This window comes from Nerophis lumbriciformis, linkage group LG07, assembly GCF_033978685.3.
Source record: "Nerophis lumbriciformis linkage group LG07, RoL_Nlum_v2.1, whole genome shotgun sequence".
NCBI classification, from domain to species: Eukaryota; Metazoa; Chordata; class Actinopteri; order Syngnathiformes; family Syngnathidae; genus Nerophis; species Nerophis lumbriciformis.
In genome coordinates this window covers 13,900,956-13,926,319 of record NC_084554.2, presented here as the reverse complement: position 1 = coordinate 13,926,319, position 25,364 = coordinate 13,900,956, and the positions used below count along the sequence as shown (strand labels likewise).

The 25,364-nt window shown below is 41.8% G+C and overlaps 1 protein-coding gene across 1 annotated transcript; it reads right to left on the bottom strand.

The window, feature by feature from the left end:
- Positions 1-6,467: 6,467 nt before the first annotated feature.
- Positions 6,468-25,245, bottom strand: nsun6 (NOP2/Sun RNA methyltransferase 6). The gene is made up of 11 exons (XM_061965778.2): positions 25,061-25,245; positions 11,786-11,941; positions 11,649-11,722; positions 11,481-11,587; positions 11,260-11,413; positions 9,558-9,639; positions 9,375-9,494; positions 9,168-9,312; positions 8,961-9,106; positions 7,384-7,509; positions 6,468-7,318 (listed from the first exon to the last, which is right to left on the bottom strand). Exons 1-11 carry the CDS (start codon positions 25,133-25,135, stop codon positions 7,028-7,030), a joined length of 1,476 nt encoding a protein of 491 aa, XP_061821762.1. The 5' UTR covers positions 25,136-25,245; the 3' UTR covers positions 6,468-7,027.
- Between the last annotated feature and the right edge of the window lie 119 nt (positions 25,246-25,364).

Sequence of the window (25,364 nt, the reverse complement as noted above, 5' to 3'; positions counted from 1 at the left end):
AGTGAGGACAGCCTTTTTTCACTAGGGGAGGACAACAGGGTGGCAAGAAATAAATCATCCAAACTAGAGATAAATTGTATTATTATGTTTATCTTACCTACAAATAAATATATTTATTAATTGAAAAAAAAAAAAAATAAATAAATAAATTTTTACTATATTTTGCTAAAAACATCAACATTAATTGTATTTTTTCTGACTCCTTATTACATCCAGGCATTAGAATTATACATTAAAATAAACATATTTGAAATAATTAATTTGAAATTATCATAATTCATTTAAAATGACCATATTTAATTATTAAAATAATTGCTTGTTTATCAACAACTTTAGCATTTTACTCATTATTACATTTTGAAACTCTCAGAAGCCAAGTTATGTTATATTCCTTAATATTTATTTATGCAAGTTTGAAGTATCAATTATCCAAACACAGTTTTGTTTGCATATTTTCAGGATGTATATATATATATATATATATATATATATATATATATATATATATATATATATATATATATATATATATATATATATATATATGTATATGTATGAAACACTTGACTTGGTGAATTCTAGCTGTCAATATACTCCTCCCCTCTTAACCACGCCCTGCCCCACCTCCCGAAATCGGAGGTCTCAAGGTTGGCAAGTATGGAATAGAGAATCCTTTTGAATAGGGAAAATATCGTTTTTGAATCGAAAAAAAAAAATCGATTCACAATCAAATCGTGACCCAAAGAATCGATATTGAATCGAATCGTGGGACACCCAAAGATTCGCAGCCCTAGCAATTTCCCTCCACATTCTCATTGTAAGGCAGGCAAATTGATATTTTTATAATGTTAGAACTATTATTTTGCACAAACATTTTTTTTTTAACAATTTCTTTCCAATGGATTTGTTGTAGGTCAAACTAAGTATTAAAATCAATTCAAATTTGATTAAAAAATATTTTATAAAATTCTACTTAGAGGCCCGATTGATCAAAATAAAGTCTTTCTTCAACTAGTCTGAACCTGATAATACAAATACCGTATTTTTCGGACTAAAAGTCGCAGTTTTTTTCATAGTTTGGCCGGGCTCCAGTGTGACTTATATATGTTTTTTTCCTTTTTTATTATGCATTTTCGGCAGGTGCGACTTATACTCCGGTGCGACTTATGCTCCGAAAAATACGGTATGTGTATTTCCCCGCCTCACTCAACTGGGTTCCTATGGCGAAGATGACTCAGTTGAGTAACAGGACTGAAAGTAACAGGAGGGAGGTTTCTTTTTTGCATAGAATTAGCAAATACATCAAATATAACCGCATGGCAGTGATTCAAACAAACAAAAAATATTTTAGGAAAAATAACATCTACCGAATTTTTCGAAGTATAAGTCGCACCGGCCGAAAATGCATAATAAAGAAGGGAAAACACATATATAAGTCACACTGGAGTATAAGTCGCATTTTTGGGGGAAATTTATTTGATAAAACCCAACACCAAGAATAGACATTTGAAAGGCAATTTAAAATAAATAAAGAATAGTGAACAACAGGCTGAATAAGTGTACGTTATATGAGGCATAAATAACCAACTGAGAAGGTGCCTGGTATGTTAACGTAACATATTATGGTAAGAGTCATTCAAATAACTATAACATATAGAACATGCTCTCCGTTTACCAAACAATCTGTCACTCCTAATCGCTAAATCCCATGAAATCTTATACGTCTAGTCTCTTACGTGAATGAGCTAAATAATATTATTTGATATTTTACGGTAATGTGTTAATCATTTCACACATAAGTCGCTCCTGAGTATAAGTCGCACCCCCGGCCAAACTATGAAAAAAAACTGCGACTTATAGTCCGAAAAATACCGTAATAGTTGAAATATCACTGAACATGCAGGAAGAAAAAGTGAGTGAATTTACTTTTGCGACTTTATGTGGACCACATGACTTTTAATAGGTGATGTGTAACGGGACTGAGTAAAAACACAGAGACTCCACTAAAGTGTGAATAATTACGTGATAGTTTTTGAAAGAAAATAAACCGGGGGTAAGGAGTAACACATATGTAAAAAAATAACATTTCTGGAGGATTTGAATGATTATACAGTGGTACCTCGGAATATAAGTTTAATTGGTTCTGTGACGCAACTTGCTTCGCGAAAAAAAAGTATCTTCTTCCGCTTATCCAGGGTTGGGTTGCGGGGACAGCAGCCCAACCAGAGAAGCTCAGACAACACTCTACCCGGCTGCTTTGTCCAGATCCTCCCAGGGGATCCCAAGGCCAGCTAGGAGATATAGTCTCTCCGATGTGTCCTGGGTCTTCCCCAAGGCCTCCTATTGGTCGGACGGGCCATCAATACCGCCCCTGGTAGGTATCAGGGGGGCATCCAACCAGATGCCTGAGCCACCTCATTTGGCTACTCGTTATGTGGAGGAGCAGCGACTTTACTTCGAGCTACTCCCGAACTCCAGAGCTTCTCACCCTATCTCTAAGGGAGAGACCCCACCACCCGATGTAGGAAACTCATTTCGGCCGCCTGTACCCGTGATCTTGTCTTTTCGGTCACAACCCAAAGCTGATGCAAAAAGGTGGCGTTAGGACCGTAGGTCGGACAGTTAATTGACTGAATCTTCACAACGATGGACTGATGCAGAGTCCGCATCACTTATTCTCATCCCAGTCGCTTCACAGTCAGCTGCAAACCAACCCAGTAAGAACTGAAGATCACAGCCAGACAAAAATCAGATACCTAAACCTAAAGCCAACGGAGCGGATTCTCTCAACACCTTGACTGCATGTTAAAATTCTGTCAGGCAGCACCGACAGAGTCCAACCCTCGCTAGAAACAGGTCCAACTTACGATGCATCCAAATGGTTGACACAAATCGTACAGCGAGCGGAATGCAACCATCAGACTGTTTGATATTCCTGGAGCACTCTCCAAAGGACTTCCCGACGGACACGGTCGAATGCCTTCTCCAAGTCCAGAAAACACATTTAGACTGATTTGGCAAACTCTATGCACCCTCAAGGACTCTTCCAAAAATTTTGAGCTGGTCCACAGTTTCACGACCAGGACGAAAATCACACTGCTTCTCTTGAATCTGAGCTTTGAATATCCAGCGTAGCCACCTGTCCAGTACACCTGAATAGACCTTACTAGGAAGGCTGAGGAGTGTGATCCCACGATAGTTGGAATACAACCCCCAGTCCCCTTTTTGATGGGAGGAAAACCACCATCCCGGTCAACCAATCCAGAGGTACCGCTCCTGATGTCCAAGCAATCCTGCAGAGTCTTGTCAACCAAGACAGCCCCACAGCATCCAGAGCTTTAAGGAAATCTGGGAAGATCTCATCCACCCCCAAGGCCTTGCCACCGAAGAGCTTCTTAACTACCTCGGCAACCTCAGCCCCAGAGTTAGGAGAGCCCACTACAGAGTCAACAGGCACTGCTTCTTCATAGAAGGCGTATAAGTCGGATTGAGGATGTCTTCCAAGTATTGCTTCCACCGATTCACAACATTCCAAGTCAAAGTCAGCAGCACACATCCCCTTATACACAATGATGACGGTGCACTGATTCTCCTTCCTAAAACGGAGGGGGAAGATCCAGAATATCTTCGAAGCACTTCGGAAGAAGTTCTCCATGGTTTCACTGAACTCCTGCCATGTCTGAATTTTTGCTTTGACATCCGCCAAAGCCACACACCGCTTGGACTGTCGAGTACCTGTCAGTTGCCTCCAGAGTACCATAAGCCAAAAATACCTTCCTTCAGTTTGACGGCATCCCTCGCCGCCAGTGTCCCCCAGGTTGTTCTGGGATAACCGCCACGACAGGCACCAACCACCTTGTGCCCACAGCTCCGATCGGCTGCCTCGCCAATAGAGGTACGGAACATGGCCCACTCAATGTCTCCCACCTCTCTCGGAACATGCTCGAAGCTCTTCTAGAGGTGGAAATTAAAACTCCCTGACGGGAGACCCTCACAATGGGTTTGGTCCTGGCAGGGAAGTCCTCCCCCATCCGAATGTGATCAGTTGAAAGTTCCATCCTCTCTTCCCCTCAGCGTCCAAGACGTGGGACTGAGTCCAAGTCCGACGGCACAACCGTAAAGGCAATCATCGAACTGCAGCCCACGGTGTCCTGGTACCAGGTGCACATACGGACACCATTACGCATTAACATTCTGTTTGTTATGAACAATATTTGACTAGCATAAAAGTCCAGTTACAAAAAAGCACTCGGGTTTAGATCCGGGCAGCCATTCCTCCTAATCATGCCTCTCGAGGCCTCACTGTCATTTCCAACGTGAGCGTTGAAGTCCCCTAGCAGAACGAGGCAATCGCTTGAGGGAGCACTCTCCAGTACTGCCTCTAGGGGATTCAAAAAGTGTGGGACTCGTTCCCCACCTGAAGGCGGAAGGAGTCAACCCTCTTGTCTTCTGGGTTAAACTCCAACGTACGAGCTATGAGCCAGGGGGAAACAAGTATTGCCTGTCCCCGCTCACTGATTGCAACACCACAATGGAAGGAAGTCCAGAACCTCTCGAAAGGAATGATTCCAGAGCCCTTGCTTTACGTTTGCAAGCTCAGTCTCCTTCTCCCACTAGAGAAGTGACATTCCACGTCCTAAGAGCTAGCTTTTGCAGCTGAGGATAAGACCGCCAAGGTCCCCATACCTTCGGCTGCTGCCCAGCTCACAATGCACCCGACCCCAAATAGCCTTTCCCATTAGTGGTGATCCCATTGGAGGGGTGGATTTACGTTCCCTCTTCTGGTTGTGCCCCATAGGACCTGCTTGTCGTAGGAAACCCCACCAGAGGCACAGAATCCCCCAAGAACTTATTTCTTAGGATCACTGGGACACGCAAACTCCTCAGCGTCGCCTGTTGAAATCCATTCAAATAAATTAATCGGTGCTTGACCACCAAAACAGCACAATTTTACCATATAAACCATTTAAAAAGAAAATACTTCAAATTGTATTAAGAAATACAATAGAATGTAGTACAAATAACTACAGTCATTTTATAAAGTTATGTAATAATAATGTACAGCATTTCCTTTGTAGAGTTGACTTCTATATTTATTTCCTGGGCCCTTGCTGTCAAACACCATAAGCAGCTTCTCCATATTTTCATGGATAAATGTTGGTGTTTAGATATTATTTTAACATTCCTGGCTGGTGTTATGGACTCATTCAGTATGGTGCAGACTAGTCATGTTTTTGATGACTTCTTTTTTCAATTTAATCATCCTCTTATTTTCAGCACTGTCCTTCACCCTCACTTTCTTCCTTTCCATGGTTGGAATACGAAATTATCTCTGGCTATAAGCTAATGCTAGTGAGTAAAACTGGATGTTTTGGTCGGATTTTACGGGATTTAGCGTGACATTCGCTACGCTGGGGAGTGGGGAGGCTTGTAACTTAACTTAATTTACGATTAGCTGAGAGACAGACTTGTAAACGACATATCCTGAGGTACCTTTGTATTTTATTGTGAAGTCTAATGTTAGCAAGCAGGGACCGGCAACAAATGCTATTTTTTTCATTATTCAATGTAAATGAAATCAAGATCCCGATTTCATCAATATTTTAAATGTTAATTACGAAATTAGATTAATACAACTATTTGTTTTACAGTTAATTAAATTGTGCATATATGATTCTTTTTTTTTTTTTTTTTTTAGGGAATGTCGCCGATTATTTGGAATTCCTCCTTTATTTCTGTCATTCACGTATGTCCATGTGCTCCTAAAAACTTCCAATGCACTTTTCGTGTATAGCTACGTTCACACTGCAGGTCAATTGCGATTTTTTTTTTTGCCCATTTGTAAAATGTATGTGACTTTTTTTTTTAATGTCAACGTGAACAGTCAAACATTTATTTTTAATTCGACGCAGGCCGGGTCGCGGTCATCAAAAAGCGACAATGTCATTACTCTTCGCCAAAATAGACGGTCGCAAAAAGAAGCCCATGCGCCACAAACAGCGAGAGAAAAAACGAATTATCTTCTTTCTTAATCTTTTACAACAAATAATTCGGTTAAAAAGATGTTGACTCCGGCTGGATACAATACCTACGAGACTTGGAGCCTTACTTCTGTGTGACGTCACGATGTCACGTGCTCATTCTGTTTACTTCAGGGGCCGTTAGAAATCACAGTTTTTTTTAAATATCAACACATATATTGGATTCAACCCAAACCAGCAGTGTGAACGTAGTCTTAAGTCTTCCCAGTCGTCTAAAAAGCAGCGTTAGCATGAAGGTTGAAAATAAATGTCGTTAAAATACATATTTGGGCAATATCTTTAATGAAAGTCAGGCTAATTATGCAGTAAAATAAGTAGGTTTATTTTGGATTCATGTAACTTTCTGTTCTATCTTGTGTTCTTATACTGTTTTTCTAGTCTAATTCTTGTCAACTGAATGCAAAATGATGGCTTCCGCTCGAGTCGTCTTGTTTACAACCCCTCACTTTATCATTTGCTCCTCTTGGACAATTGTAAAAAAAGAGCAAACCCCAACATTTATTTGTATGCTACATTGGTGGCGCTGCAGCTTTTTCAACGGTGCACAATAAAACAACGTGTGCTCTTTTGAGAACACCCAGGCTGTGGCATCTATAAATAGTTTTTTTTGTGAAGCGGAACGCTGCTGAAAAATTAAAAGGGAGGCCTCCCCGGTCGTCATGGCAACGTTTCAAAAAAAAAAAAAAAAAAAAAAAAGTTGGTTAGTTTGCCTTTCATGGCGAGTCTGAGGGTCTTCTGCAGTTTGCCAGACAAACATCCATAAATAATTCCTTTTTTCTCTACCTCTCGTGACCTCTTTCTGCACACGACACTTCCTGGTTCTGCACTTCCACGTGCCGCCGTCGCCATGGCAGCGGTGTCGTCACTGTTGCCATGGCGACTGCCGCAGCTTCTCCATACATGGCCTGCAGACGGCTTTGTTTACTTGAACGCTGAGACTGCGACGGTTTCCATGGCAACGCTTCTAAACGCTGCTGTAGCGCTTTTTAGTGCAGCAGCTCCACTGGAACCTTATTGGTTACACAAGAGATTTCTAATGAATTCATGTCGGCATCTAGTGGCGATTGGTCATCTTTGCATGTCACATCTTCTGAGGAGTCACTTTTCTGGAATTTGGCAATAAAAAAGCCAATGGTGTCACTGTTGGCCCTGCAAGTGAGGGGCGCACCCTCGTCTGCCTGCTGCCAGTTTAGCTCGGGCCGGAACCTCTGGAGCAGGCGGAGCTGTTCCGGCGCCAGACCCGCCCCCGCCATTCCCTCGGCGCCGACGTGAGGCTCCTGCGGGGGGAAGCTCTGTTAAGGTTTCGTTTTGGGGCGTAGGCGAAAGAAGTGGGGGTCCTTACCTGAGGCTGCAGCCTGAGGCAAGGGAAGGTGCGCAGGGCCCACGCCACCTGCTCCTCGTTTTCCGCCAGCGTCACCGTGCACGTGCTGTACACCAGAACTCCGCCCCTTTTTAGCAGCTGCACCGCCTGTAAGAAATACAAAATAGTATAAAATTGGTCAAAATTCAATAAAATGTTAACAGGCAAGGTGTGTTGAATAATAAAATAGTATTTATATCAAATTTATACTGTAAAATATTATATATAAAATATTAAATTTCTAAAAAAATCATAAAATAGTATATACAAAATAGATATAAAATATATTACAGTATACTAAATTGTATCCTATCCAAAATAGAAGACACTGTTAAACAATTGTGTGTGTAAATATGTACACAGTAAGCACACAATATATATATATCATGATTCTTACTTGGAACGATTATTTATTGATTAAAACAAAACACAAATCTTTATTTTGTTGAATCTGTCCTGTCGAGCCACTCAGACAAGTCATATAGTTGATGTCGAGGATCATATCTGCTGTACAGATTTACTTTAGAAAAAAAAAGTATTGGATGCTTCTTTTGTTGCCTTATTTGTATCTGACTTTATTACATCTTTAGGTAGAATTTTATTAAACAAAACCAAGTTTCTTTTAAGTAATATTATACATTTATCAGAGTTGTGGCGGAATGTAGTTAATCATAGAACTGGCACCCAATGTTATTAAAAAAGTATTGATTTTGAATCGAGAATCTATTCTGAATCGAATCGTGTGGTGCCCAAAAGATACCCAAAGATTCACAGCCCTAATATACAGTATATATACACTGTATATATGTATGTATATGTATATACATATATATATATATATGTATATAATATATATGTGTATATATATATATACATAATATATATACACGTGTATACATAATATATATATATATATATACAGTATATACACAATATAGATATATATATATATACATACATACATGTATATATACACATATTAATGTAGATATACATGTATATATACATATGTTCATATACATATATACACATATATATATATATATATATATATATATAAAGAAAATGTATAAAATAGTATACATAAAATAAAACAATGAATAGAATACATTCAAAATAAAAACATAAAATAGAGTAGGGATAAAATAGAAAATATAGACTAGAATATAGTAAAATATACTGTATATATAATATATACAAAAATGCATTTTCTATAAAATTGAATTTACTGTTATAAAATATATAACGAAATTTTTACATACAATTTAATACATAAAATACGTAAATATCCATAAAATAGAATATAAAATAAAATATATGAAATAGTATAAAATGTCTATGAAATACAATACTTAGACTAGTAAAATAAATAAAGCATAAAATAGAAAACGTAAAATATACATAGATATACTCATTTATAATATATATATTAAAATAGAGTACATGAAACAGTGTTTATTAACAACAGGCCCGCCAAAAAAGATCTTTTTTTTTGTAAGGGGCGCCAGTAGTAGGAGTCTTTGTCGCCACCTGCTGGTGAAAGAGCAGCAATCACTTACTGCGTGAAACAGCTTGCGCTGCAGCGGCGGAAAGGAGCAGATCTCCTTCAGGCTCCAGGTGCTCGCCATGTTGGGTCTCTGTCCGAGGCCGCTGCACGGAGCGTCCAGCAGGACCCGATCGAAGCTCTCGGGGTGAAACGGCGGTTCTGGAGAAGAAGAAGCTGCACACTGACTACTTGCATAGATGGAGGGGTGTTGTGTTGTTACCTTCAGCGTCTTTGGCTGAATGCTCGCTCGCCGCACGAGTGCTGTTGAAGCAAAATGCTTTAATGCAACGCAACTGCAACATTTCAGCGTTTTGACGAATAAGCTCCATCTTGTTTGGGATCCGCTCCAAAGCCACGACCTCACCCTGTTGGAGACAAACACGTCCACGTTGTTGTGGACGCTGCAAGTCCCGCCCCACGCACGCACCTGGTCCCCCATGAGGGCGGCGATGTGGCACGTCTTTCCCCCCGGGGCGGCACACATGTCCAGGATACGCTCTCCAGGGCGAGGCCCCAGCACGTGACCCACAACCACCGAGGGAAGGTTCTGCCCACAAGGGTCAAAACTTTAGGACGCCAACAAGCTGGTGGAGTCACATGACCCACCTACCTGTAAGAAGACCAGCTGGGGGAGGAGCCCGTCAAAGGAGGGCGTGGCATAAAGCGGCTCAGTCATGCGGACGCCGACACCTCTGGAACAACAAAGTATTACCATGAAGCTGCTTCTTAAACACTGCCAGTAAAACCACACTCTGCATGCTTGCAGACTCATTTTGCACTTGCACGCCCTCTTTTGGCCCACCTGCAACGCTCGCCATTCGTCTTTCCTCTACGAGCACAAAGTTTTGCCTGCGTATGTAAAAAGTACACTCTGCACCTGTGTGGACTTGTGTGGCGTCTTTTTGCCCGCGCGAAAACTCTTGTTTGCGCTTGCAATGTGTCTTTCCCTACGAGCGCAAAGTTCCATATGGTTTCAAACAGGGATGTCCGATAATATCGGACTGCCGGCCGATAAATGCTTTAAAATGTAATATCGGAAATGATCGGTATCGGTTTCAAAATGATCGGTATCGGTTTCAAAAAGTAAAATTTATGACTTTTAAAAACGCCGCTGTGTACACGGACGTAGGGAGAAGTACAGAGCGCCAATAAACCTTAAAGGCACTGCCTTTGCGTGCCGGCCCAATCACATAATATTTACGGCTTTTCGCACACACAAGTCACATACAGGTCACACCGAGGGTGGCCGTATAAACAACTTTAACACTGTTACAAATATGCGCCACACTGTGAACCCACACCAAACAAGAGTGACAATCACATTTCGGGAGAACATCCGCACCGTAACACAACATAAACACAACAGAACAAATACCCAGAATCCCTTGCAGCACTAACTCTTCCGGGACACTACAATATACACCCCCCGTTACCCCCTAAACCCCCCATAATAGCTACGGCTTTCCACACACACAAGTGAATGCAAAGCATACTTGGTCAACAGCCATACAGGTCACACCGAGGGTGGGCGTATAAACCATTTTAACACTGTTACAAATATACGCCACACTGTGAACCCACACCAAACAAGAGTGACAATCACATTTCGGGAGAACATCCGCACCGTAACACAACATAAACACAACAGAACAAATACCCAGAATCCCTTGCAGCACTAACTCTTCCGGGACGCTACAATATACACCCCCCGTTACCCCCTAAACCCCCCCCCCTCCCCAACCCCACCCACCTCAACCTTCTCATGCTCTCTCAGGGAGAGCATGTCCCAAATCCCAAGCTGCTGTTTTGAGGCATGTTAAAAAAAATAATGCACTTTGTGACTTCAATAATAAATATGGCAGTGGCATGTTGGCATTTTTTTCCATAACTTGAGTTGATTTATTTTGGAAAACCTTGTTACATTGTTTAATGCATCTAGCGGAGCATCACAACAAAATTAGGCATAATAATGTGTTCATTCCACGACTGTATATATCGGTATCGGTTGATATCGGAATTGGTAATTAAGAGTTGGACAATATCGGCAAAAAAGCCATTATCGGACATCTCTACTTGTAATGTGTCGCTCGCTTGTTGGCCCCACGGTCCCTCCTTTTGGCACTTAGGGGCCAGATTTCAAAATGGTCATTTAAAAACGTCTCCTGGTCGGAGCCAATCCAGGAGGACTGTTGCTGTCCAACTGAGTGGCTTGTGAAGAGTAGTCTTTAGACAAAATGATCCTTATGAAGTGTGTCAAATAAAACCAGCACAACATTTTGCCGCTGTTTTGATGCCACACACCAAAAACTCACCTGGTGGGGTCACCGGAACAAAAAATGCTGGCGCGGTCCTTTTCCGCCACTCCGTTTCCCACAAAGACTTTCCTCCCCTGGAAGCTGAGCGCTCCTCGTGTGCACTTGCCCTCCAAGTCGGAGAAGACGGACACGGCGTCTCCAGCCTTCATATCTAACAGCACACAGACGCTCACAGGTGAGTTTACGTCTTTTCCTCTTCTCGGGGGAAAGAAGCTCACTTTTGGGGCAGGCCAGCATCCCGGGGGTGAAGACGTGAGCGCCCCTCAACACGGCGTTCCCACACTGAGCGCCCACCACCACCTCCTTGCTGAGCTGCTGCACACACCTGAGGGAGGACGCGACGTTACTTCCTGATTAGCGCCTTGCGTCACGTGCGTCTCACACACCTGGGCCCGTCCACAGGAAGCAGCAGCACGTCTGGAATGCCGGGGTGCATAACTGCATCCGGCCCCTCCCCCCGCTGTCCAACGTGGGCAAAAACATGTGAACGCGACCGTTGGACTTCACGCGGGAAACAACTCACCTTGGTCAGCTCCTCGTAAAGCTTGTGTTGGATCTCGCCCAGCGGCGCCAGGTGGACGCTGGCTCGCACGCAGGTGTAAGAAGGCGGGTGTGACAGGCAGCTGAGCAGCGTCTCAAAATGGCGTTGTGCCTTCTGAGGGCCCACAGATGCCAACAGCTGAACAGGAAGGAAAGACGAATAAAACATTGATCATCTTCTGGTGGGAGATACTGGTCTGACGCGTGTCTCGGCAGAGGTCTGGGGCGACCACAGAACTTTATTGGCCACCCCAGGTGCCACCTTACGATTTGTAGCACTCTGGCTCCATCTAGTGGTAGGCCAAAGAATTTCTGAATTCAGCGGTCTCCAAACTATATAGCCCATGGACTGTCCCAAGTTTATTTCTAGAAGATGAAATAAGGGATATTAAAATGTGGGTATAAGGTCCACAGCAATATAATTGCTTCACCAGAGAATAGCGCTACATAAATATAAATCACTTCACTTCACACGGTCCATACGGCACACATACAGACAAATCGAAAGCTGTGTCGCAATGTCCAACATATGCATATATATATATATATATATATACAGAGCCGGCCCAAGACATAAGCGTACTAAGCGCTTGCTTAGGGCCCCGCGGCCACCAGGGGGCCCCCAAAAGCAATTAACAAAAAAAATGTATTTTTTATTTTTTGCATGTACGAGTCTGACTGATGATTTCTAAATGATCAAAGATATATTATTGTACAAAAACACAATTTTAGGTCAACAGAGTGCTGCTGCTGATCTAGGCCTAGTGATTCTTCCTGCCTCTCTTTAAATGTAAAGCTGCCTCTGCTGCACCTGTGACGTTTGCCGCCTGCCGTGCAATGCCAGTGCGCACTGGGCATCAAAAGCGCAGATAGAGGCAAAACAATGTCACAAAAAAGGACATATCCTTCAGGTGCAGAAAAAAGGAAGAAGAAGAAAGTGGAAGAGGAGAAAAAATGCCATGATAAAGGTATGTTTGCATGACTTGGTAATAAAAAGTTCATCAAAGAGATTTGTAGCTGTAATTAGCTTTAGCTAGGTGACGTTAGCTAGCTAGCGCGGTGCTAGCAATATGTTTTTAGCATCAGGTTACTAGTGAGATATGTTGTTTGCACAAATTGTTTGCAGCAGAGCACGGTAATTTATGTGAGTAAAATAAACATTATTTTTTACATCAACTCCTAAGTCATGTGAAACTTCCCCAGGAGCATTGTTAAAATACTTTGGAGGCACAGAATCAGCCCAGAGCCAGTCCACATCCTCAGGCTCAACTGTGAGTGATGAATCAGGTGAGGAAAAGACTGTCACCGTACAGTATACATTTAATTTCTTAGTATAAACATTACACCTGAAGGGAAATTAATATAGTCAAAGTATCTCATTAATATGTGTGCCTATATGTATGTATGTATGTATTTCATCTTAGGTCCATCTCCATCCTCTACAGTGCTCTCTCACACACCTCCATCCTCTGTGCCCACTGTCCCCTCCATGTCTGAAACCACAGCTGATTTATCTAGTAAGTTAACTGCAAAACACCCTTTATAATTGCTCATTGTACTGCAGAACATTCTGAGATTAATAATTATGTCCAACAGTGCAATTTAATGACCTTATAGGTCCTTCTTTTTTAGTCATTGTCTTTCTTTGGTCACTTCCTCGGCAACTTCCACCACAACGTCCCCTTCACACCATGGACCATCATCAGCTCCGCCAGTTGACCCAGCTGAGTGGCCTTCTTTCCTCTCAGATTCAGACAGGACTGAGCAGGTGATCAGAGGACCACTGTCTATTAAGGAGAACTTTTCATTCCCCGAACGGCATGATGGCCAAAGTTTTCATTATCATTACACCTACAGACAGCTCGTCAATGGGGAAAAAGTCAAGCGTAGCTGGCTGACTTATTCAAGAAGTAAAGATGCAGTCTATTGCTTTTGCTGCAAATTATTTTCCAAAAAGTCCTTAAAAGTGGCAGCCGAGGGACAGCGGGATTGGGTCAACATAGGTGCACTGCTGAAACAGCATGAAAACAGTGAAGATCATTGTAGCAACATGGTGAAATGGAAGGAATTTGCCTTGCGTCTTTCAAAGGGGAAAACTATTGATGAATTTAACTTCAGTAGACTGCGCTCTCTTTGTACAAAGTAAACATTAAATATGAACAATTAACTAAAAATATAAACTAGTAATTAAAGACTAATATGTACAAGACTGATGAGACAAGATGACACTTTTACTGTAAATACAAAGCTTCATCACTTGGACTGTTCAACCCCAGGCCACTCTTGTAGCTGAATGTTTTCTACATTTTAAGATTAGGAACCATATGTGGCACTCTGGACATCATTCGTTCATTCATTGGTATTATTTATGTTCTTAACTGGGCCACCCCCATATCTTTATAAATGACATGTCATTTGTAAAGACATGCCAGGCTGACAATAGGATAATGTAAACAACACTGCCAGAGCCGCAATGAGTTTATAGTAGGTGTGTGAATGATCAACAATCAATATTATTGGCAGAAATAGAGGGCCCCAAAATCAAATTTTGCTTAGGGCCCCATGGAGGCTTGGGCCGGCACTGTATGTATATATATATATATATATATGTGTAGGAGCCAAATATAGAGCCATACTTGAATCTATGTTTATTTTATTATTTTGAGTGATTGATGTGTGTATGTCAGTGTGAACCCTTTGCAGGTGGTGAAAAGTTCCCACGCAAGCCTATAAGGGGCAGGAGCGTGCTGGGCGCGTGATTGGCAGTCGGGCACCAGCATACCGTCTTTGACCTCACCTGTCTGTAGACCTCAGCTTTATATAGGCTAACATTTATTTTGTTTCCCGAGTATTCTGTTACTTGATTTTTGTAAATAAAACAATCTTCAATTGCGCTGCTGGATCAGTTTGAATTAGTGGATGGATAGCGGGAAAAGGAAGAATTCGTGACAAGGAAGGCTGTGTATATGGTGTGAGTCAGACAAGATGCCCGCGCCACAAGTGGAACAAACATTTGAAACAAAGGGGTTATAGGAACAATCACTTTCAGTGTTTTACGCCACTTCAAGTTGTCAAAGACGTGCTGTGGAAGTACAGCCGACAGGATTGCGCACCAGGCAGGAAGCAAGGCCAAAAGCGCATGCTTGGTGCAGAAGAACAAAGGACTTCTTTAATTTAAGGTTTGTGATAAACCATCAAACTCATTCGTTAAAAGGACTCTATAGTAATATAAAGTGAGTTTTTCTGGACATTATCATGCAAGAAAAGTTTATTTTTGGGACCGCGATCACCGCGTAATGATTTTTAAAGGTTGCATTACAAACATTTGGTGACGGGCTTGCGCGCGCGCGCGCCCGACGGCCCGTGAACGGACATTTAATTCCCCAAAAGGATAAAGACTGTTATTGAAACCTTTTATATTCGCTTGGAAGTGTAAATGTTTTTTGATGCACCAAGTGAAGGATTTTTGTTGATTAAAAGAGGAAAATGTCAGCTAATAATTCAGCCGAAGGAGAGGAAATGACGTCAATTGCGCAGGAGGCTTCTCGTGTACGCGCCGCCAGAATAGGCAAAATGTCACACATAACAAGGCGAATGAACATTGTGCGCAATTTGATGGAGGATGCAGAGGCTTTAAAAGAAGTGAAAATAAATATGAGCAAGTTTAATGAATTCCTAATGGAGTTTAAATCTCTGCACAGATCATATTCTGAAGGTTTAGAGCCAGACGAGCGAAGGGATGATGACCAAACATGGTATCAGCCTAAAATTGCTCTTATAGATGCCTTTGAAGCTGAGGTGTCCCGATGGATATCAGATCTTGAAAACCCCTCAACCCACACCTGTGCTCCTCCACCTAAGGACATTGCTATATCTAAAGACAGTGATTTATTAACTGGTCATTTTAAGGACAATTTAGAAGCGGCGGACAGCCTATATAGGCATGAACTAACTGGTCATCCAGGCATAGTGTCAAGCAGGGAGGCATCAGTCAAGTCCTCCAGTTCAGGACGGTCATCCAATAATTTCTCTTCATCATTGCGGATTAGAGTGGAGGTGGAGAAGGCTGCTTTGACAGCCAGGGCAGCAAGGTTGCAGGAAAAGCATGGTATTGAAGAACAGGAGTTAATGTGCAAAAAAAAAAGAGAGGCTTTGGAGTTGAAAACAGAAATAGAGGCGGCTAATGCTAAAATTAACTACTTGAGGGAAGTAGAAGGTTTAGTGGTGCATGGTGCAGATCAGAGAGCAGTGGTTACAGGGGTAGCATTTGATCCATCAGGGTGTGGTTCACCTGTGGGAGGCCCAGTGGTTAGGCCCAAGGAAGGAGTTCAGATGCAGTTCCCCACTACTCTGTTCGATGCATCTATACCCCAAGTTCCACCTGCCAGCTTCCAACCTCAACAGGCCCCAATTCAGCATGCCAGCCTCCAACTCCAACCCCAACCTCAGCAGGCCCCAACTCAACTGCAGCAGGTCCCAGTTCTACCTCTGCAGGCCCCAGGTCAGCCTGCCGGTCTCTATCCCCAGCAGGCCCCCGTTCACCAAGCTGTGCCTGCCAGTTTCCAGTTCCAACCTCAACAAGCCATCCCCAGCTCAACACAGAACAATCAGCTGATCAAAATTCTGGAAGCCCAAAATGAACTGACAAAAATTCTTGTGAAACAGCAGCTTCTGTCCACTCTCCCACAAGGAAGTGTTCCCCTCTTTGATGGACAAATCTTGGAGTACAAGTCATTCATCCATTCCTTTGAACACATGGTCGAAAGTAAAACTGACAATGACAGGGACAGGTTGCAGTTTCTCATCCAGTACACAAAAGGCCATGCTCAAAAGCTAGTCAAAAGTTGTGAATATATGTCACCAGATAGAGGCTACCAGAAAGCCAAAAGGTTGTTAAAAGAGAACTTTGGTCATGACTTTAAAATTGCCTGTGCTTATCTCGATAAGGTCCAGACCTGGCCTCAAATCAGGGCAGAGGATTCCAAATCTTTGCAGGAGTACGCCATGTTCCTCAGGAGCTGCTGTAATGCCATGGAGGAGACGGAGTACATGGACGAACTGGACACAGTGGCCAATATGAAAAACATTGCGTTTAAGTTGCCCTTCAAGCTGAAGGAGAAATGGCGCAACAAAGCCTATGAGCAGCAGGAAGAGCACAACCGCAGGGTGAGGGTTTTAGACCTGGTTAGCTTTATAGAAAAGCAAGCTCGTGTGGCAGCCCATCCAGTCTTTGGAGAGCTAAGGGTACAGGATCAGTCAGCCAGCATAGGAAAGGCTAGCGCTAGACCCTCTGTAAAGCCACAACACTCAAAGTTAGCTGGTAGTAGTTTTGCTACGAGTATTACTATTAGCCCAATGGAGTCCAAGCCAGAGTCTGAGTCAGAGCCCATTTGTCCACTTTGTAAAAACAAACACCCACTAGAGTTGTGTAGACTGTTCATTAAGAAGCAGCACAGAGACAAGCTTAGTTTCCTAAAGAGCCAGGGCATATGCTTTGCCTGTCTTTCAATAGGGCACATGAGTTCTGTTTGTCCAAGTCGTCACACATGTAGCATGTGTAAAAAATCTCACCCAAGTGTCTTACATTATGACAGGAAAGACAAGGTATCAAAAGAGATAGAAACGCCCTCTAGAGATGTAAGCAGTGCAGGAACAGAGCTATGTGGCCATATAGGGGCCGGGGACAAAGAGAGTGTTCTGTCCATTGTCCCAGTCAAAGTTAAGGCAGGGAAGGGCAGCCAAGTCCTCTCAGTTTATGCTCTCCTTGACCCTGGATCCTCCGCTAGCTTCTGTTCTGAACAGCTCATGTCCCAGTTGAACGTAAAGGGAGTAAAGACCCACATCCTACTAAGGACCATAAATCAGAAAAAGTCTGTCTCAACTCACATGGTAGCTGGGCTAGAAGTGTCTGCACTGGACAACAATCATTTCCTACCTCTTCCTGTTGTCTTCACACAGAAAGAAATGCCAGTCACCACAAGCAGCATCCCCAAACAGGAAGACATAGCACCATGGCCATATTTAGACAACATTATACTCCCGAGCATCAGTTCAAAGGTGGAGCTGTTGATAGGCACAAATGCTCCAAAACTGTTAGAGCCATGGGAGGTTATAAATAGCCATGGTGGGGGTCCATATGCAGTGAGAACGCTATTGGGATGGGTGGTTAACGGGCCAATTAGAGGTCGGAATAGTGAGGCAGTGAGTGCAACTGTGAACAGTATTTCAGTTGCAAATCTGGAGGAGCTTCTAATTTCCCAGTATAACCTGGAATTCAGTGAAGTAGTGTCAGAGGAAAAGACTGAGCTGTCAGTAGAAGACAAACAGTTTTTAGAGATAGCCAATGAGGCAGTGCTACAGGACGTACACTACAACCTGAAATTACCTTTCAGAAAGCCCACGGTCAACCTGCCCAACAATCGCCCAAGTGCCAAACAGCGCCTCCAAAGCCTGAAAAGAAAAATGGAAAGGAACCAGCAACCCAAACAGAAGTGTGTTGCATCTCTCAATAACATTCTGGAAAGCAACTATGCTGAGGAGGTGCCAGAGGAGGAGCTCAGCCAGACTAAAGTTTGGTACCTACCACACCACAGATTGTACCACCCCAAAAAGAAGAAACTCAGGATGGTCTTTGACTGTGCAGCCACCTACAAAGGTGTGACCCTCAAAACAAAGCTGTCTCAATGGAGGTATGTGGGCAGTAAGGACAATAAACCTTTTGATGCCTCCAGAGGACGGAGTACTGGCAGATTCATGCAGCAAAGGAGATGGATACATGCCCCTGACTTCTTATGGAAAGCAGAGGAAAGCTGGCCTGCACAGGAAGCATTGGACTCCAAGTCAGTGTTACAGGATGACCCAGAAGTCAGAAAGAACACTACTGTCTTCACTACAGTGGTAAACACTGAACCCCCCACAAGCCAGCTGCTTTCCACCTTTTCAAATTGGAAAAAGCACCTTAGAGCAATGGCACGTTTACCCCAAGAGAGAATCGTCAACAGTCGTACCCTCTCCACAGTCTCCCAAGATCCACAGGACTTAGAGCCGTTGACCCCAAACCACATTCTCCTTCTAAAAACTCAACCCATCATTCCCCCTGGCACCTTCGAGAAAAAGGATCTCTACGCCAGGCGCCGCTGGAAACAGGTCCAGTATATGGCTGACCTTTTCTGGCACAGATGGACAAGGGAGTACCTGGCGCTTCTGCAGGAAAGACAGAAATGGACCCAAGTGAGGAACAACCTGCAGCCAGGAGATGTGGTCCTGGTGGTCGACCCCACAGCCCCACGGGGCTCCTGGCCATTGGGCAGAGTACTGGAGACTCGGCCAGATGGAGGAGGCCTGGTCCGGTCAGTCAAGCTCCAAACAAAGACTTCAGTCATCGAAAGGCCTATCACCAAGCTGTGCCGCATCCTGGAGGCTGAGAGCTGACTCGTCAGTCATGGAGACCAGACCACAAGACACGCACAAGGGGCGTAATGTATATACTTTATTTTCTCTCAAGGCTTTGCCTTTTGTTTGTTTATTATGGAATAGGCTCCTTTTTTCATTAAATTAATGTATGTGATTGAGTCTGTAAAGATCAATCAGGGGCCGGTGTGTAGGAGCCAAATATAGAGCCATACTTGAATCTATGTTTATTTTATTATTTTGAGTGATTGATGTGTGTATGTCAGTGTGAACCCTTTGCAGGTGGTGAAAAGTTCCCACGCAAGCCTATAAGGGGCAGGAGCGTGCTGGGCGCGTGATTGGCAGTCGGGCACCAGCATACCGTCTTTGACCTCACCTGTCTGTAGACCTCAGCTTTATATAGGCTAACATTTATTTTGTTTCCCGAGTATTCTGTTACTTGATTTTTGTAAATAAAACAATCTTCAATTGCGCTGCTGGATCAGTTTGAATTAGTGGATGGATAGCGGGAAAAGGAAGAATTCGTGACAAGGAAGGCTGTGTATATGGTGTGAGTCAGACAAGATGCCCGCGCCACAAGTGGAACAAACATTTGAAACAAAGGGGTTATAGGAACAATCACTTTCAGTGTTTTACGCCACTTCAATATATATATATATATATATATATATATATATATATATATATATATACAGGCACGTGCACACATAGGGCCCTATGGGTGCTTGAGCCCCTGCCCTTTTTTGCCTCGTCTTAAAAAGTGCCCTCTGCCTGTGTGTGTGTGTGTGTGTGTGTGTGTGTGTGTGTGTGTGTGTGTGTGTGTGTGTGTGTGTGTGTGTGTGTGTGTGTGTGTGTGTGTGTGTGTGTGTGTTTTTTTTTTTTGGTTTTTTTTTCTTTTCTTTAAATAACATTAATAAATTCCTGTCAGGGATGTAAAAAAAAACAGCGGTACAAAAACTCCACGTTTTCTTGTAATACCGGGTTGTTTGAGCCTGCCGCTTCCGCCAGAGAGAGAGAGAGAGAGAGGGCGAGTGAGTGAGTAAGTGAGAGGAGAGAGAGCCAACTGCGCCCCTGAGGAGACGTGAGAGTGGAGCAACTTGAACCTGTGAGTTATGGTCTAGTCGCCGTCCACTTATTCAGCATCTAATATGGGTAATATTTTAGAAAAACGCTGTATTATTCTATTATTCAATGTGTCAGTTTCTGTTTTTGCCGGACGTCGGAGCACGGCGCATCAATTGAGCACAGAGCAGAGCGGATCGTGCGGGACAGGAAGTAGTGTACAAAATACAAAATAAAACACCAGGTTAATTTTCAAAATAAAATGCACTGTGTTTACGGCGGATCACATTTCTCTCACAGTAGAGGTTTAGATATAAAGTTTATTGTGACTTTGCTATTACTGTGTGGGTTAACAAAATAATAATAATAATAATAATGATAATAATAACAATAATAATAATAAGAAGAATGATAATGATAATAATAATAATAATAATAATAATAATAATAATTATTATTATTATTATTATTAATAATAATAATAATTTCAGCATTCTGGGGATATAAGATGTAGGTTATCTGTTAGGAATATTACCATCTGTATTTAAACTTGATTCATGTTGATTATGCCTGCAGCACAATGCCAAAAAAAGAAAGGATACAGAAAAGGAAGGAGAAGGAGCGCCAGGAAGCAGCTAAGGGTAGCAAACCTCTTAATGCATGGCTAAAACCAAGTACTAGCATCATGGAAGCCCTGAATTTACATTGAGGAGCATATTTGGGTATGGGTGGCCTCCATCCTACAGCCCTCTACTGTGAATTTACATTGAGGAGCATATTTGGGTATGGGCGACCTCCATACTACTGCCCTCTACTGGCCCCTGGTCCATATTTTTGGCCCTGTATTGCGTTTCAGTTGTTTAGTCTGAGCATTAAGTGAGAAAGACCATAAGTTACAACTTGATGGTGTTTTCATCAAGTTAAGGGAAGAAGGACAGATTTTCTCATTGAATTTTTCTCCATTTGAGTATTTATTTTTGTATTTTTTTTCAAAGTTCATGTTGCACTGTTCAATGTTCAATATTAAAGTGCTTATCTTTAACAATAAATAGCCTAATAATAAACCAGTGTTTTGTTGCTTTTCATGTCTTCCAAGCCTATGATAATGTGAATTAACTCATTATGACAATAATTAGTTGACACAAAAGAAATGGCAATCACTTTTACCTACAAAGGACACACAGCTAAGTAGTTAGCTTCCTATTAGCAAATTAAATTTTACATTAATTTCCATATTGTGCAAAGGACCCAAAAAAATGTCCTGCCCTTTTCTGACTTTGAGCCCCTGCCCCTCTATAATCATGTGCACGTCCCTGTATATATATATATATATATATATATATATATATATATATATATATATATATATATATATATATATATATATATATATATATATATTCAGCATATATATATATATGTATATATATATATATATATATATATATATATATATATATATGTGTGTGTATATATATATATATATATATGTGTGTGTGTATATATATACATATATATGTGTGTATATATATACATATATATATGTGTGTATATATATATATATATATGTATATATATGCATATTTATATATGTATATATATGCATATATATGTATATATATGTTTATGTATACATGCATATGTGTATATATATATGTTTATATATATATATGCATATGTATATATGTATATATATATGTTTATATATATATGCATATGTATATATACATATATATGTGTGTATATATATGCATATGTATATATATGCATATGTATGTATGTATGTGTGTGTATATATATATATATTTATATATATATGCATATGTATATATGTATATATATACATATATATACATATGTCTATATATATATATATATATATAGATGTATATATATGTATATATATATATTAGGGCTGCAACAACTAATCGATAAAATCGTTTATAAAAATAGTTGCCGATTAATTTAGTCATTGATTCGTTGGATCTATGCTATGCGCGGAGGCTTTTAAATTTTTTTAATTTTTTTTTATAAACCTAGGATATAAATGTAGTTTGTCTCTCTTATCCGATTATTAATCGATTAATCTAAGTAATAATCGACAGATTAATCGATTATCAAATGAATCGTTAGTTGCAGCCCTAATATATATGTATATATATATGTAAATATATACGTATATATATATATATGTAAATATATATATAAATATCTGTACATATATATACATATACATGTATATATACATATTAGAGATGCGTGGATAGGCAATTATTTCATCGGCAACCGCATCACAAAAGTCGTCCGCATCCACCCGAATTTAACATTTAATCAACACCGCACCCGCCCGTTGTTATATATCTAATATAGACGATGCAAGGCATTAGTGAGGTTTTAAAGCTTTTGCCTGTTAAAGAAAGGAGACTGATGCAGAGACATTCAATGCGTGCCACGCTGTCACGGCCCAGACGCACACCAGTGCTCAATCATCTGGGAGCCGCGCTGAGCGCACTTCCAAGCGCGTGGAGGTGCGATGTCCCTCGCACCCGCGGCGGCTCCACCCGGGCTCGCGCCCGAGGCTTCAGCGCGCACCGCGGCGGCCATCCTACTCGTCGCGGCCTAGCTCTCGCGGCTCTCGCTACCGGCGACGGCCGGGTATGGGCCCGACGTTCCAGCGCCATCCATTTTCAGGGCTAGTTGATTCGGCAGGTGGGTTGTTACACACTCCTTAGCGGGTTCCGACTTCCATGGCCACCGTCCTGCTGTCTATATCAACCAACACCTTTTCTGGGGTCTGATGAGCGTCGGCATCGGGCGCCTTAACCCGGCGTTCGGTTCATCCCGCAGCGCCAGTTCTGCTTACCAAAAGTGACCCACTCGGCTCACCAGGGTGAGCCCCACCCCTTTCGTGAGCGCACTGCGCGCGGAGTGACCCCTGTTACGCGCCCCCGGCAACGGGGGTGGCGGGCAGGTAAGCTGCGCGGGCGGAGCGCGCGGAGTGACCCCTGTTACGAGCCCCCGGCCACGGGGGTGGCGGGCAGGTAAGCTGATTACCTGCTGCGCGTGACGCCGGCCGCGCCGAAGGCGGATGAGGCAGGGTGTCGTGCGGTGGGCGCGGTGGTGACCCTGGACGTGCGTCGGGCCCTTCTCGCGGATCACCTCAGCTACGGCTCCCGGTGGGGCCCTCTCGGGGGAAGGGGCCTCGGTCCCGGACCCCGGCGAGGCGTCCCTTCTCCGCTCCGTAAAAGTGTCCATCTCTTTTTTTTTTCTTCTTCTGTTGTGGCATATGCTGCAGGTGCCTGCTCGTTTTTCGTATGTGGGTAACAACATTTAACTATGTATATATATTTCCGAATTGGTTTAACTGCCACCCGCCTGAATCTATTTAAAATCTAATTTTTTTTTATTTCAACCGCCCGACCCGCGGATAAAATCTTTTTTTTTTTTATTTCAACCGCCCGATCCGCGGATAATCCGCGGACTACGCGGTTGTGTCCGCAAACCGCGCATCTCTAATACATATATATGCATATTTATATATATATATATATATATATATATATATATATATATATATATATATATATATATATATATATATATATGTATGTATATATATATACAAATATATATATATATATTTGTTTAAGTTAACTTGTTCAACTTAAACAAACATGGCGTCGATCGACCTCTTAAATATTTTAGTCGAAGATTTTTCTTTTATTCGCAACAAAATGTTTTACAAACATTCCACAACCAGGCAAAAAAAAAGATTGCGCGTCAACACATCGAACCTTATCAGCCACCTGAAACGCCAGTATCGCATCCAAGTGTGCAGACACAACACCTATCAGATTGGTTTTGAGAAACAGGATGTTACTGGTATCATCCATCCATTTTTTTCCTACCGCTTGTTCCTTTCGGGGTCGCGGTGGGTGCTGGAGACTATCTCAGCTGCATTCGTATCATCTTTTTTTTTTTTTTTTTTTTTTATTGTACATGCTAATACTTGTCTTATTTTGCACAAATTGTGTTTATTGTGAAATGTATCATGCATGGCCTCACAGTAAAAGTAGCATAGTCTATTCATTTGTGACACCACGTGTCATTAATTAACTGACATTAGTTTACAATATCAGAGAACCCTTATTTTGTACAACGCGTGGTTGCAATTGACGTCATCCGGCTCTTGTAGCCTCGGACTGAAACATGGAAGTGTACTTACAGCAAGATGAAAAGTACAAGCAGAGTGTAAATCCGCTGCACTCGCATGTGGTCGTGGTTCCAGTAGGGACTTTTTTTAATTTTTTTTTATAAAAGTCTAATGATAATGTCAATGAGGGATTTTTAATCACTGCTATGTTGAAATTGTTACTAATATTGATACTGTTGTTGATAATATTCATTTTTGTTTCACTACTTTTGGATTGTTCTGTGTCGTGTTTGTGTCTCTTCTCAATTGCTCTGTTTATTGCAGTTCTGAGTGTTGCTGGGTCGGGTTTGGTTTTGGAATTGGATTGCATTGTTATCTATTTATTTGTATTATTTTGTTGGATTGATTAATAAAAACTAAAAACAATTAAAAAACATTTAAAATAAATAAAAATAAAAATTGATTTTTGAAAAATGAGAATCGATACTGAATCGTACAACGTGAGAATCGCGATTTGAATTCGAATAGATTTTTTCCCACACCCCTATGTTTTACGTCTTCAGACCAAAGTCAAACCCCTCGTATTTTGTTTTTTCTTCCACTGCAATGAGACAATTATAAAATGATACGTACCTCATTGTTTAAATAGACACCTTTCAGGTAATCGATGACTTCTGGTCTCAGGGAAATACTTTTAAAAAAGGACATATTTCTGTAGTACTAATTCAGCTAGAAAGTATTTAAACGAGCACGTAAACATTTGGGATAGAAAAGTGCGGCATGGTTGCTGCCACAGCTTCCGTATACGTCACAGGATAGGTCACGTGGTGTCGCTCACAGAACGGGGAGGAAAACAAGTTTTAAAGTGAGAATGATAATCATTAGTGGGAGGTATTCTGGTATGTTCTATACACAATAGTTAACTTGTTTTTTGTTT